The 15095-nt window shown below is 55.8% G+C and overlaps 4 protein-coding genes across 4 annotated transcripts; all 4 read right to left on the bottom strand.

Moving 5' to 3' along the window:
• Window positions 1-644: 644 nt before the first annotated feature.
• Window positions 645-3230, bottom strand: TRIREDRAFT_25874 (uncharacterized protein; the record flags this gene model as incomplete). The annotated part of the gene is made up of 3 exons (XM_006963023.1): window positions 645-788; window positions 900-1296; window positions 1390-3230. Coding segments are annotated over 3 exons (2382 nt in total), but the record flags the coding sequence as incomplete, so codon positions are not given.
• A 1101-nt stretch (window positions 3231-4331) lies between these two features.
• On the bottom strand, window positions 4332-5120 carry TRIREDRAFT_57592 (uncharacterized protein; the record flags this gene model as incomplete). The annotated part of the gene is made up of 4 exons (XM_006963164.1): window positions 4332-4464; window positions 4543-4638; window positions 4732-4785; window positions 4894-5120. The coding sequence occupies 4 exons, from the start codon at window positions 5118-5120 to the stop codon at window positions 4332-4334; spliced, it is 510 nt and encodes a 169-aa protein (XP_006963226.1).
• Window positions 5121-9041: 3921 nt separating this feature from the next.
• On the bottom strand, window positions 9042-10346 carry TRIREDRAFT_104898 (uncharacterized protein; the record flags this gene model as incomplete). Its single annotated transcript, XM_006963163.1, has 3 exons — window positions 9042-9701; window positions 9805-9886; window positions 9958-10346. The coding sequence occupies 3 exons, from the start codon at window positions 10344-10346 to the stop codon at window positions 9042-9044; spliced, it is 1131 nt and encodes a 376-aa protein (XP_006963225.1).
• Window positions 10347-11526: 1180 nt separating this feature from the next.
• Window positions 11527-13125, bottom strand: TRIREDRAFT_75918 (uncharacterized protein; the record flags this gene model as incomplete). The annotated part of the gene is made up of 2 exons (XM_006963162.1): window positions 11527-12313; window positions 12532-13125. The coding sequence occupies 2 exons, from the start codon at window positions 13122-13124 to the stop codon at window positions 11527-11529; spliced, it is 1380 nt and encodes a 459-aa protein (XP_006963224.1).
• Window positions 13126-15095: the final 1970 nt, after the last annotated feature.

The raw sequence follows: 15095 nt of genomic DNA, 5'->3' as shown, positions 1-15095 counted from the left end.
GGGCGCAGGAGTTGTTGATGTTTATACTGAGTACTTACTCGGTTTCTCACTCACATAACAAACGTACCCATATCCATCTCCAGGGTCTCCTCGTCATGAAAAGACCAGTTACTAAATACTTTGTTTGGTAACCCATGTCTAGCATCAATTTGCACTCGCACAGTTCAAATCCCCCGCCATCCGGTCCTTCTTCCGACGCCTTGGCTCAAGTCCATTGGCGGCAAAGTTCCCGAAAGGCGTCGGATGCGTTCCCGACAATCACAAGTTGCGCAGCTCTTCGATATCATGCTGCTTTTTATAACTCATAGCGCCAATCCGAGTCGCAACTTCATCTGCTGTGAGAAACAAACATCAGACACGCCCTTCATGAGGAGACGAATTTCTTTGTCGGGCTGGAAGAAGCAGAGGCATCCGGTATCTCAGCCATCTCAAGTCCGCCATCAATTGATGGCTCTTAGGTAAGGTAGGTAAGGTAGGTAGGTATAATAATACATACATATAATGCAAAGGCAGGCAAACCCACCTACCGCGCAATTCGTCCCAGCACCCGTATTCCAAGGCCTCCTGACTCCAGGCTTCCAAAGGACTTTGATAAGAATAAAAACACACACAGCATGCATGAGAAATAAGGAAAAGGCCTACTTCTTGACTCCACGAGCACTAATCTCTCCCTTTTCTCCGATATTGAGCAGCTTACGACAGTCGGGGCAGTACCACTTTGTCGTACGCGCAGGAATATCAGAGAGGCCGACGCATTCGAGATGGAACCATTCCTGCTTGCAATTCTGCTGCTCTGTCAGCGCTGCGCTTCTTTCGAACCTCTCAGATGACAACTCCGCGGGCGTCATGGCCCAAAGAGGGTGCATAGATGGAAGATGGCTGTTCAGACTTACATCGACGTTATCACACTGAATCATGGTCCCAAAGCTCACCCTATTACAGAGGCAGTACCGTGGCTCGTCAGGATCAATGGGATTGCCCTCGTCGTCCACCTCCACCATCTCCTCCGTCACCTGGCCCTTGTCCCTCTTAGTCGCGCGAGGCTTTCTCTTGGGTGCCGCTTTCCGCTTGCCAACGGCGCTGTTACCGCCGCTGTTAGTCGTAGTAACGACCCCGGGAGCTGGACGCTTAGTCCGTTTGCCTGGCTGCTTGATAAGTTCTGGGACTGGAGTATTGCGTGCCGTGCTGGCCCGGCGAGATCTATCGACCGCCAGCGATGGCTGCGGCTCCTGGCTTGCGGCCTTGCCTCGCGAGCCGGGCCGGCGAGAAGGCAGCGAGTCTGGAGCCGGCGTGGACCTGGGCGTGCCACCGCGTGATGTTGACTGCTTGACAGACGTCTCCGGAGCCCCTGTCTGGCCCTGTGGCAGCTGGGGCGACGTGGACGCGGACTGCCGCCATTGCTGCTGCTGCTGTTGCTGTTGTTGCTGCTGCTGTGATCGCTTTGCCGCCTCTCCCCGCGTTTCGCGCTTACTGGCCTCTCGCCCGGGTAGTTCTCTAATCGCCGGAGGAGGGATCGGCGTGGTAGACATCCTCGGCTCCGTTTTGGGAAGGGGGACAGGGGTTTCGTGGGGAGTCTTGACAGGCGCGCCAGCAGGCACAGAAACGGCGCCATTGCCAGCACTGCCCGTGACGGCGAGGGTAGAGCCTGGCACTGGAGATGTTGCTGACCTCGTCGTGACGGACGACTGTGGAGGGATGGGGATCGGGACGGGAGTCTCCGACTGGGGCATCCCAGACGACGCGGCAACTGGGGGTGCAGAGTGATCGGAGGACACCGAGCTGCCCTGCACGATTAGACCGGGCACCGGCGGTGGGACTGGTGTCTCAGACGTCTTGGTACGCTTTGTTGTCGGCCGCAACGATGATGTGGCTTCACCGCCTTCTGGCGCTGCAGCTGCTATCGTTGTAGCTGCTGCTGCTGTTGCCGCCGCTGCTGCCTCGCCGTTTGCCTCTTCCTCGCCGTCCCTCTTCCGCTTAGACCTCGAATTGGTCCGCGGCTTGGGCTGTGGTCCAGGGCTCTTTGCGTTGTCGGGCGTCATGCTGGAAGTCGTGCTGCTGCCCAGAAACAGCTTTGCCGCCTGCTGCATCTTCCTCGCAGATTCCTCGGCTTCTTCCGCGGCAAGCTTGGCCAGCTGCTCTCTCTTGAGCTTCTTCGCCTCGTTGAGCTTCATCCCCCGGTTGCTGGTCGGCACCTCGGTAGCCGCCAGGGAGTCGACGCTGATGGCACCAGCAGGCAGTTGCTTGGCTCCCGACTCGTTGTCGACGATGGGTGTCGGCACTATGGCCTCAAAGACTCGGCCTTCCTCCTCCGCCTTCTTCTTGGCCTCTCTGTAGGCATCCGGTCCTCGGCACAAAGCCTTGAGCTCTCGGGCAATCATGGTCTCGCTGGGGGTCCACGTAGCATTCTTCTTCATCCTCTTTCTCAGTTTGGCCAGCTCGTACTGCGTCAACTGCAGCCACGGCGCATCAGGGCTTCCGATGACGGCGTTCTCGGGAGGAGGGTTGAGCAGCGCCGCCGCGTTCGCAGCAGCGGCGGCGCTCAAGGCAGGCGTAGCATACTGTCCACGCGAAGAGCGGCCACTGGACTTTTGACTCTTGTTGCTCACCAGCTTGATGCGCGGCGCGGAAGCTGGTATTCTGCGGTTGGCGGTGGTTGCGGGCGCCTCGGACTCTTCGTCGGAGCTGATATCGCTGTCGTCGCTAAATGTATCGTACTCTATCTCGTATGGCGCGAGAACCTCGCCGGGAACCGTGATGCGCGGGACTCGAGACCGCCGCACTTTCTGCCCATCTTCGCCCGTAGCCCTGACCGTCAGCTTCGCCCTTGTCATTTGAGGAGACCTCGGCTCGGCAGGGGCCTGCTCCTCTGTCGGGTAGTTGTCCATCATGGCCTGCAGCTTGGACAGCAGCGCCGTCGCCTTGTTGTAGTGGCGGTTGACATTGTCGGCCATCCTGACGGCCTCTGCGTGGGCGAAGATCCTCGCGTCCAGCGCCTGCTTCAGGTTCTCCGAGATCTCGGCGCGCAGCTGCACCGGCGAGGGGCGCTCGCGGGCTGGCAGGGCCGGCAGTTGGCCCCATAGCGTCGTCAGGTCGTCGACCTTGTGCGAGGCATCTGCGTATCTCTGATCAAGCTTGCCAACGAGCGTGAGGGAGCGTATCATGTCGGCGGGCAGGTACTCGGTGAAGTCGAGGAAGTCGGTGACTGTCGTCTGGGCATCGGGGTCTGCGCGCGCCGTGAGGACGTCGCTCATGGGCCCCATGGACGGGCCTTCGGCGAGCTCAAACGTCGCCGTCTTGGTCTTTGGCGAGACGACCTCTTCGTGATCCATGGCATCTGACGCGATCGCGGGCTCGGTCGAAGCGGCCATGGTGATGATTTGACGATGCGATTCGGTTCGCAGCACCTGGATCCGGGGTGTCTGCAGCCTCTCTGCTTGGCGCGCGCTGCGAGGTTCGAGACTCCAGTTGGCCGCTGGATGCCGTAAGCGAGCTCGAAGTCAAGGGCAGTCTGATATTGGATATTCACGCCCGACGTCGTCCATTTGGCGGCGGCCCTCGATATGCGGCTGGACGTGACACGAACCGTTGACTCGCTGGCGTTGCAACTCTGGGCGAACCGCGTTGAGGCGACTTTATTCGGTCGCTTTGCTTCTGTTTGGGGTTGCTGCAGCGCCGTCGGGACAAGCTGGCCCGTGCGCTGTGGTGCGATGGCTGTGCTGAGTCAGCATTGACGCTGTAGCTTGAAGCTTCGTGCCTCTTGAAACACATCCTACCTACTACCTTAAGGCAAGACTCGACAACCCTTCGTGGTGTGTTGCTTCAGCTGGGTCATTACGATACATCACACGAGGCTTCGAATAATTGCACTGGAAGATGATCCTGCAGCTACGGTTCTTACAGACGCATATCGGGATTGTCGTATCAACGAATCTGAGATCATCGGCAGACGGCTGTGCTTGCTGCTTACTATTCCATCAATCCACCTACATGCTATATACACCGAGCTACCAAGGTACATGTATGTAACAGCATGAATCGTCCCGGCGATGCTGACAATCCTTCCCATCTAGCAGCCAACCTTGCATACCTATCGGAAGCGGTACGCGGCACGGAGCAATCATCTCCATATGCTGACGCGGAAAAGCGAACGAGATCCTGGCCTGTGCGAGTTTATCCTTGTTCCGCTGAGCTTGTCTCTTTGTCTAGAATCTATTATTGTACCACATGCGGTGCCACCTGCAACCCCCGACTTCAACCTCAGCTCCTCCTCGGTGGGCGCAGAGCCTCTGCAGCTCCTCTCGTGAGGTCGAGTCTGGTATCTTCCGCTCTCCTCAAAAATCCCAGTCCGCTTCCGAGTCCCGCGTCAGGTAGGGCCCTAGAAGTTCGGTTGATTCTGATGCGAAACAACTGGAATGCGGCCCGATGAGCGTCAATGCGCCGTACACAATCAGGCGCCTGCATGTCCTATTCGAATCCTCAAGTTAGCCGTTATGTTTCCAGTAGCAGCGGCAAGCTTGCCAGATATGTGAGGTTCAGTCTTACAGAGAGCCGATGACAATGACGTTTCCGTAGATCTCGAGGTCATTGCCCTCCAGGACACCTTCGACTCTCAGCTTTCCGGAAGCTATGATCTTGTCCCTACACCAAACTTGCGTTAGCACCATCTGATGCATGCCCATCGACACGTATTGGGCTCCTTCAATTCTTCCCCTCTCCGTAATGGCAACTCACCTGGAGGATAGGTAGCCATTGACCATGATGTTGCCGTGCGCCTTGACCTGTCCCCTTTTACCCACGAGTCAGTGATATGCTTCTATTTGCTCCCTAGCCCCCCCATCCCCCACATGTCCTCTGCTTCTGCGACCCCTTTCAGATGGGAGTGATGGAACTTACTGCCAAACCATGTGCCCCTTTGTGGTGATCATGCCATAGGCCTCAATTGCTCCCCTCACGGAGACGTTGCCCTGGAAGTTGACGCTCCCCATGCACTGGACCGAGCCGGTCACCTCAAGCGGCCCTTGGACATCGGTTTCCTTGTCGCTATAGATGTTCTTGGTCACCTTGACGCCTTTCTTCGTCCTGTTTCCCGACGCCGATGCAGTAGCATAGTGCTCGGACATGGCCGGAAGAGGAATGATGGAAGGGTAAAACAGCGGCGGTAGATGTTATATAATATCAAGGTCAGGGCAAGAAGAAGGCACCGTCTTCCCACAGCAAAGGGCAACGCAAAAAGGCAATGCCACTTTGTAAGTCGTTGGAATTGTAGGGTATCGGCTTGTTAGTGCTCACAACCCTTGTCTGCGCGATAGCCGAGAGAAGTAATCTTTCATGGGCGAGCTTGTCTGAACAACGAAAAAAGGCAACTTGATGCTTTCTCTTCTTCGTTTCCTTATGTTCAAGAGCCCGGGCGAGGGGCATCTTATACTCACAAGTCGAGGATGGCGTGTAACGACCTGCTACTCGTTGTTCGAGGGCTCCCACGGCCAGATGACGTGGGCCTTGAGTCGTCCTCGTCTCGTCTTTCCCCCCCCGCGAAAGCCGGAAGAGACAGAGAGAGAGAGCGCAAAGGAAGCAAACACCCCGGAGGTCAGCTCTCGGAGGAAAAAAAAAACAAGAGGGCAAGTCAGAAGGTGCAAGACCGTTGGTGATGAGTCTCCGCCGTCGCCTGATGCACCCCTGCCAGCACACCGGTCATTGTCTACCTCAGCTCAGTACCGATTTGGGACGAAGAGCTGAGCCTGGCCGAGTGACGATTCCTGCCCTGTCCTGCCCTTTTGCCAGGTTCCCGTCGACCTGTTTCCTTTCTTTCTGGTTTGTGTATGTGTGTGTGTGTCTCCGCCTTGCCGCCTGTTCCCCCCTCCTTGTCATGAGAACCAGACAGGCACACACAGACTCACACGCACACGCACACGCACACGCAAAAAGAGACAAAAGAGATGTAGACAAGATGAGAAGCTCGATATGGCGCCGAAGCTGCTGCGCGGGCTGTGTGACTGCTGCCCACACACCCCCCTAGCTTTTCCCAGCTTCCGTGTGAGTGTGTGTGTGTGTGTGTCGTGTCTCGGCTCTTGATTTTTATTCTCGTTTTCTTCTTGTCTCCTTGCTGAGCCGAGCAGCAACGTGGTAATATTGGTTTTCTCTGGCCAGCAAAATATTGGAAAATCCTCAGGAGAAGCCGGGACTCCGCACGAGGTGTGTGGAGAAGAGAAGACGAAGGAATCAGAAGAAGGGGGAGAGAAAAGAGGGTGCCTTCTTTTGCTTGGTGTAGCAAGTGCCCAGTTGTTTGCTAGCGCAGAGCTAAAAAGGGAAATGTTAAGAAGGAAAGAAGATGAGACTAAGATGGGGGGAATAAAAAGGTGCTGGCCAAGAACGAAAAGAGATCCATGGCTTGACGAAAATCTGGTCTAGAGCTTCTCTGTCTCTTCTGACCTGGCTCGTTTTATGGAGCCTCCTTTTTCTCTCCTAACAAGTATCAACATGCGGAGAATTGCCATTGGGCTCTGTAATGAGGTAGTTCGTCATGTCCATTTTTAGCTTCTTGTTTGTTTTGTTTTCCTTAAACTTCACTAACACCAGAAGCCAAATCCCTCGAACATCTGCCGCCATCAAAAGGCAAACATGATGAGATGCAGCAAGCAAAGACAGTTGGCAAGAGTCATGAGCTCTTCCTGACCTCAGATCTACATACATTCATGAACAAGACAAGCCATCCGACAAGCCCCCAAATCAATATCATCCCTGTCCGAATCCTACACCACAACACCGCACCACACCACACTACAGCTAAGGTAAGAGAAGAAAGAAGAAGAAGAACAATGACCCGAAGCTCAGGTTCCCACTTCAGCCCATCTCAAACCTAGGTAGGTAACCATGGTAATAGTCATACCCTTTCCGTCCATCTCCCTCCCCCCCAGCCAAACTCCGAACTCGTTTCCTTCTTTCAGCCCTCTTCGCACGTGTCGCTCATGCTCAACCCCCCCTTGCAAGCCTCCCCTCCCAGTAAACCCCCCAGTTTCAGCTGCCCCCCCATGCAAAGAGCGTGTAGTAGATGAAGCCCAATATAGAAACTCTCCTCTGCATTATTAACGACACCTGAATTTTGGGGGCTATTTCTTTCCTTTTTTTTTTCTGAAGGTTAAATACGTCCTTGGTTCAGGGTAAGTACATCTCTTCCCCTACCTAGAGTATGAGTGTCATTCTTTGGGAGCAAACATACATGTAAGTATGTACTACACTTTTTTCCTCCGAGTCTCTTCCATTCAAGACGTGAATGAACAAGGTCACCCCGTCCTCAGGGCTCCTTTCTGCGCTCTGCGTCACCACTCAATCCCAGCCCAGCGGTTATAACGGCCAGAGAAACATCCCCGTACCTCAGCTACACACAAGCTTTCCATCCTGTGTCACAATCCTTTCCGGAGTAATCATACCCGAGGCTGAATCGGTCTTTTCAGGCACTCCCCAAATCTAAAGGGCATCTCGATCCGGCCTGCCCAAAACTCCTTCAGCCCCCCCCCAAAGCCTCACCACTCCCATTGACGTATACCTAACCTACCTCTCTACAAACCTGTACCTGACCTAGGTAGTACCTGGCATGTCTACTAGTCAATTAGTAGGTAGGTACCTTAGTAGGTACCTAGGTAGAACAGAGTGCCCACCCCCTTCGAAAGATTCTACCCCAAGCGTCCTAGCCATTCTCCAGATCCTACGATAAATTACAGCTCATTATACATAAAGAGTAATCCTATTTGAACCGTAGCATATTCCTATTTGAACCGTAGTGGTCTGTGCCACGGCTAGAGAGACACCCCCAAGTGGCAAGGTCCACGCCCGCACAGCAAAATACAGTGTAGCACACTGGCGGTCATTACCGTCAAGGGACAGCAGCGGCATTAGCTTCTAACCGTCGCCGGGTTGCTCATGATCTCTGCATAGGTACGGATAGCTGGCTGCAACTTGGACCTACAGACGACTATAAGGAGGCCCTGCTGCTGCTGCTGCTGCTGCTGCTGCAGTTATAGCTTTAGCCCTAGGGCGATGGCGGTTATGATAATAAAGGCAGAGGGTCTACGGTATTAGAGATCGCGATACTGTTGTTTATGGTGTTGTTGTGCGGGCTACAGGATGTACCATCAGCTCATACTGTATATAGGTGTGCAGCTCTGGGACTGGTGGTGTAAGCGTAATGATTTTAGTATAGGCACGGACCACTACGGTTCAAATAGGGATATGCTACGGTTCAAATAGGATTACTCTACATAAAAGCGAATAGCAATGGGTTGATTCACACCGAATCTGATCAACACGCATACCCGTACATGATCATTATTGACCCCCAACTCCCCAACAACAATCAGTCGGTCGGCTTCGCAGGTGCCTTGACGAATCCATGCCCCAGTCACCGGTCAATCTTCCCATGACGAGCTGAACATGGCCCAGCTCGCAACACATCCGAACAAGGCCATGATGGACGTTCTTGGGATCACATTCCATGCCTTGTCACCTTGTCTTTCCTCCGGATTCCGTTTCCATGTACATCAACCTCCATCACGCCCCTTCATTCCCCGAACTCTCAGCTACACACATATACACACACACAAGAGATACCAAGAAGATGCCTGTGAGTATTTGTTGTTCTTCGATTTTCTTTTCTCATCCTCAGCTCAGCCCATAGACCCAAACCATACACAGAAAAAGCAAAGAAAGTGCGAGAAGCAAACAAAAAAATGTAAGCCAAGCCAATAGCGAGTTTCACCTTGTCCATTCCTCCCATAGATACCTAGCGAGAGAAGAAAGAAGAAAGAGGAAAACAAACGCCAAAAGACACCACCAGAGCCAAACTCAACGAGCCAATATGATGAGATACTAGAATACATGGTCAAATGAACACGGTGAAAAGTCAAAAGACCTACATTGATAATGCCCCCCCCCCCCCCCCCCCCCCCTTGCTTGTGTGTCCTCAGGCCACATCCGAAGACGCCGCCACTACCCACACCCTCGGAACCTCCTGTCAGAAATCGTGGGATATTGTAGCCGCTGCTCTCTCAGTCGCGTCCCACGAGCCCCAAGCCCAGGCCCGTGCAGAGAGCCGCAAACACCCACACGCCCGCATATGCGGCAGCACCCTCTGGCTCAACTCCCGGGATGGTCATGGCGCAGGCCAGGTACGTGTTGACGCCCGTGACGAGCAGAGTCACCGCCGTGCGCCCAATGGCCACCTTGGCCTTGGTGGTATAGCCCCAAAAGTTCCACCACACAGTCTCTCCCAGGCTGGCCTCGGCGGGGTCAAAGTTGGTGACGCGCTCGTCCTCCTTGGTCTTGCCCGTGGTGGCAAACGGCGGGAAGATGAAGGTGCTCGCGGCGATGCCAAACAGCAGCGTCACAGGCAGCACGGCGAGATACGACGCCGAGTACGCCGGCTCGAGATTGCGGAGGCCCTCGAAGTGGACGACAAAGATGCTGGGCAGCAGGAATCGCTGCGNCGCGCCCTGGNCGTCGGAGTATATGCTCGTCGAGAGCCCCGCCGTGAGCAGCTGCAGAGGCCACCCGATGAGCTCGCGGTTGGGCAGCGCCGAGGACGGCTTGTGAACGGCCGAGAGGGGCCGCAGGAGCGAAAAGGGCACCGACGCAGAGACGACGTCAACGGCAAGGGCCGCAATCGTCGTTTTCGCGCTGAGGTTGTAAAAGGCGAACAGGAGGTACATCTAAGAAAGTTGGCCAAGTCAGCTTCAACCGCCACATGTCTCAAACGTCTCCACAAACGGTCAAGGTAACAGCAGCAGAGAGTTGGGTGTTACGACAACTTACCGCCGGCCCGTGGGACAGGAAATCCATCATGGCAACATCCAGCCCGTCCAACCCGCCGAACCAGCTCAGCGCAAGCTCAAATCTACGCCATCTCGTAAGCAAGTTGAAAAGTCACAAAGCAAAGCCCAAGCAAAAAAAAAAAAGCCCACTCACATCCTCCAGCCGGCAAGGATCGCAATCTCCTCCCTCGTCCCCGGGCTCCGGCTCACGCCCGCCAGCTCCCCCTGGGTCAGCTCGGCGACCACGCTGTATCCGAGGCTCGCCGTGGCGAAGCTGATGGCCGCGACCAGCGGGAACTGCACCAGCGTCGGGATCCTGGCCGTCGAAGCTGCTTCCCGGTCCGGTCTTGCGCCGCCACTGGGAGAGCTGGCAACAAGAGCAGCATCGTCGCCACTGCGGCGCTTGGGCGTCACCTTTTCAACCGCCTTGTTGACGTTGTCTCTCAACTTCTCCGGCGTAGCCACCCCGTTCACCTCATCCGCGCCCGCGTCAACATGTGCCCGCGCGCTTCCGGCCCTCGTCGCTCGCCTTAACGTCGGCATCCTTGCGGTTCTCTGCGTGTGAGTGCGTGTTGTTTGAGCTGTGTCGCAATGGTAGCGACAGGTTTGCGTCGTGTCTTGTCCCTCCCCCGCAATGGCAATGCGCGTCTCCTACGCGGTCGATGCGGAATTGAATCGGTAGCGATCTGGTCAAGTACTACTCCGAGTCGTCGCAGCTACTATAATGAGCAGCAGCCCTGAAGTCACACCGAATATCCCTCAAAGGCTCGCGTCAAGAATGCGCAGAATTTGCTCCCCAATGGATGGATGGTGTTTTGTGTGTGTTTGTCGAGAGTTGCTCTGGGTCTTGATCCAGAGCTTGTGCGGGTGGAGAAACGTGACGTTTAGGTCGCTGGGGAAACTGACGACGACCCAAAAGGCTCAAGTCGCTGGTCCCCGCAATTTGCTCATCCATGGAGCTCATAAGGTAAGCTGCTGCTTAAGTACACACAAGCTGGAGCTCAATTTCCGTCTCGTGCTGCTAGTCAGGGTCTCGTACAAATTTTTTCAATTCTTCTCTTCCACAACTCTCCCACAAACCTCGCACCATTGAATACTGAGAAGAAGACCTTGTCTCTCTATTCTCGCCGTGGCTGCTCCAGAGTTTCATGTTGACTGCGCTTCATTCACCGTTCTCGCCGTGTTTTGCTGGTTACATATGTTATTCGTTGACAGGCTTCATCAAGATGCATCTTCAATCGTCACCGTGCGCGCGTGCTCTCGCGCAATGGCATCGACATGGCTTTGCAGTGATGGTGTGAAGTTTTCTTCTCGATTCTCCTTCCAACTTCCTGTTTTTATATGATTTATTCAGAAACTTGTTTCCGGGCGTACGCTCGACGCCTCGCCGGACCCTCACTTTAACCTCGTGGAGGAGCAATCTCGCCCAGGCCCTCGACGAGCCCAGACAGGCCCTCCACTCTTCGGTGCTGAAGATGCGACAGCGGAGCAGAACCATCCCCCCAATGCACTTCCGTCGAGTATATTCATTGTACAAAAGAGACACCGCGCCGATTCCCTCCCAGTTGTGGTGATATCCATAATTCGTCCCAGAGCAATCCGACTCCCGGTGTCATATTAAAGAAGAAAAAAAAGAGGCCAAAGCGAAACAGAAAAACAAAAAAAATCAACGTCGTCACGGTTCGAGTTCCCCAAGCGAGTTGCTCCGGCACATACCCAATAATTACTCTTCCATACGGCCAAAGACTCCGTCGTCATCTTCATCGCTGCGAGCGCGAGACGGCATCTCAAAGTCGTCTTCGCTCTCCTCCATCTTGACATCCTCGCTCCCGCGCCGCATCTCACCACGGGTGAAGCTCTCGGGTTGTCTGCTGGGGAAGCTGTTGATGAAGCCGGCGCTGACGAAGGAGGCGGCTTGGTCTAGGAACTGCGTCGGGACCGGGGGAACGGGCGGTGCCTCTTCGACGTGCGTTATTACGGCGCCGCGCGCCGCGGTGTTGCTGCCAAAACTGCAGCTCAGCAGCTCAACAGCTGCGGCCAGCTCGTGGTCGTCCTCACCGTTGGCATTGATGCCGGATGATGACGGCCGTACGTCCATGCTGGGGCTACGACCATGGTCAAATCCTCGCGCATTAGGGATGCTGCCAAAAGCCAGAGGGTTGGATGGCTGCGGTGATGCCAGGCTTCGAGAGAAGACGCTGCCCATGCTGTAGCGCTTCTCGCGATATGCAGACGTATCAAATGTAACGCCTTGCTCATAGATTGGGGGTGGGGTGGTGTCGGCGGAACTGTGGCCATCGGCCTGGTCCGAGTAGCCAGAGGCGGCGGGCGACGAAGCCGTTTCTGGCTCGCTGGCAAAGTCCCGGGCAGAGTCCGGAGGGGTGACTGATCTCTCCTTGGGGTTGCCGTTCATGGCCACCAGGACAGACGCCGCTTCGAGCAGCTGTACCTGCTGGTGCTTGGAGATGAGCAGCTTGGAGGTAAAGGACCACTCAGGCGTGTGCTCCCATCTAGCCAACAAACAACGAGTCAACGAAATGAAACTCAAATCACGCATGCTTCGCCAACGGAAAGGGATGGAAGGGAGGAAAAGAAAAGGAGAAGAGGGGGGCAAAGGGGAATCAAGGAAGAGAGGAGTGTCGGAGGACCAGAGGCAGGATGTGGTGTGGCTGCACCCAAACCTAGGCAAGCGCAGATAGCAAAGGCACAAGAGGGGAGGGAGACCAACAGGTGCTTCGTCAAACAGCTGCTGTGCTTGTAGCCCTTGCCGCACGTCTCGCAGCGAACTTCTACGCGGCTGCTCTTCTTGCCATCCTTGGTCAGAGGCTGTCCGTCGCTGGCTCGTCGTATCCGGCTTTGGTCCTGGTGGGCCGCCGCCTCGTCGGCCGAGAGCTCGTTGGAGTCGTCGTCGATGGCGCTGCTGTCCGTCACCTCCCGCTTGGCCTCGAGCAGCGACTTGTTGTTGGGTAGGCTGGCCGGCGGTGAGGGCAGGCTGTCGACGAGGCCCGTCCGCTGGGCCGAGGCCTGCTTGGATGTGATGGCGTTGCTCGTGTTCCGCCGTCCCCCGCTTGCAATCGGAATGGCGCCGCTCTGCTCGCTCTCCCGCAGCGCCGCCGCCAGGGCCGCGACGTTGGCGCCGGGAGTGGTGACGGACTTTCGGCGGGTGATTCGGTGTGTGGGATTGAGGGCACCGGTGAGCAGCGAGTGCGGGTGCGAGTGCGAGTTGGTTCGGGCGTGGGACTGCCGGCCGGCGAGGGCCGAGGCTGCGGAGCTCGACAACGGCGACCGCTGGTGCGTCAATGGCCTCGTAGAAGGGTGCATCTCCTGCGGGTGGACAAAGACGTCAGCAAAAGACGAGGCCTCGCGAGCGCAGGGGGCGAGCCCGAGACGGAGCAGCAGCGGCTCCGGGACGACGCGATCATTGCCATACTTTGGAGGAGGCCATTGCCAAAGGGGGGGAGAGTGAGGGGGTGATTGAAGTCGTTCGGGGAGTCTATCGACAAAGACGCTGGACCGTCGCAGGCTCGGGGGCTGCAGCGGCAACGCTTTCGATGTAAGAGGATGTCCAGCAGCAAAAGGTTCGGACTCGTTCACGATGGCTTCGCTACCGTTATGATGTTACTCAGCGCGGACGGATGTTGTGAGGGAGAGACCAAAAAAAAAAAGTTCCAAGTCAGAAAAAAAAAAAGTCCAGGATCGCTGAGCAAGTAGTGAGAACGAGAAATAATTATTTTAGGAGGAGCAACACGCAAGGGGAGTGTGTGTGAGGTGTGAGGGTGAGTGTGTGTAGATGCGGCACGGCGGGGGCGCGTGTATTAGCTACAAGGCCGGAGGAGGGAGGCGTGTATTCTCGTCCCTTGTCTGGGAGTACACGGCGACTCCTACTGTGTCCCGCTGGCGCTGGAAGTGCTGCTTTCACGGAGAACAGAGGTACCTTACCTACTCTCCGCCGGTCGGTGTTTGCACCTTCTGGCAACTGTCGTGTACTTGGACTTGCTGGTACTGAGTACACGTGTAAGCAGCAACAAAGGAAGGCAGCGCACATGTTTGTCTCGCTCAAAACAGCACATAAGAACCTACTAACCTATCTGTCCCGTCTTCCAACTGGACTCCGTTCTGTACGTTCACTTTCGTTGTTTGTCGAGATTGGAGTCGAAATTGCGCCAAAAGCCAGCGCGAAAACAGGGCACGGAACACCCTCCGTACTCTGCATGTACCTCGCCGTACTCCGTGTCAGGGACGGAACCTTCCAGCAAGCTGGGCACCCGTCCTCGACAGTACTGTACGAGAATCAGGAGAAAACGGCCGCATGAGCACCAGGCTGTAATGCCAACGGTAGGACCCAGAAAAAAAAGAGCACCAAGAAGCAAGGCACGGCAAAGCAGCGGTTAGGTAGTCTTCTGCCTTAGTACTGTATTAGCACGGCCCAAACGTTCAGCCTGTGGGGCGCAGCAATCCATCGGATGGGCTGCTGAGCAGCACTTGAGCCCACAAGTACATAACGAGACGGGAGCCTGAGGTGATGCGAGACAAAGAGAGAGCCAGGGCTCCAGGCAGGTGTCTGTCCAGCGCAGAGGCCCTCCCTGACAGGCCGTTCTGGTTCCCCCTTCCAGCGGCTTCCACTGGCTGTTTGTGCTCGTACCTGCGCCTGTGCTGGGCTGCCCTCGTCTGTTGTCTCTCTTGACTCCCAAGTCCTTCACGCTCTGCTCAACCTCATCTTGTCCGGCAAGTCGCGCGTCGCCAGAGGTACCTACTGATAGGTAAGGTAGAGCGCAGTACGGCGTAGGTGGGGGTGTACCTTGGTTTGCTTGGCCAGGTCTGACCCGGGGGCCAGCTTGGGACCCGCTGACCCGGGTTGATCACCAGGTCGAATGGAGAGGCCGTAAAGGGGGATGTTGGAGGCATGCGAAGGAGCAATTGGAGGCTTCTGGCGCTGGCCAGGGGGTGTGTGGCGAGAAAGGAAGACGACAACAAGAGACGACGCAGAAACAAGTTGCACTCCTGTACTCGTCACGCTACTGGAGAAGGGGGTCAATGTCGATGTACAGTGTATGAATCGCCTAATACAAGGCGCATCGCAACTAATATTGACACGAGTGTCTGTCTTCGTACACTGGCGCCTGTTGTGTCTCTCTTTGGTGTAATGAATCGACGTGTCCTGTTCAGGAACCATTTCGCTGTGGAAGCTGGGCAATCGAATTCCATCCGTCTAATGGAGGCGCAGGTACCGGATACGCTTCCCTTGTGCCCATCCAGGTTCCTTCAACGGGGGCGCTGACACCAACAGGCACG

This window comes from Trichoderma reesei (genome assembly GCF_000167675.1).
Source record: "Trichoderma reesei QM6a unplaced genomic scaffold TRIREscaffold_4, whole genome shotgun sequence".
Lineage (NCBI taxonomy): Eukaryota > Fungi > Ascomycota > Sordariomycetes > Hypocreales > Hypocreaceae > Trichoderma > Trichoderma reesei.
This window is presented reverse-complemented; position numbering and strand designations above follow the sequence as displayed.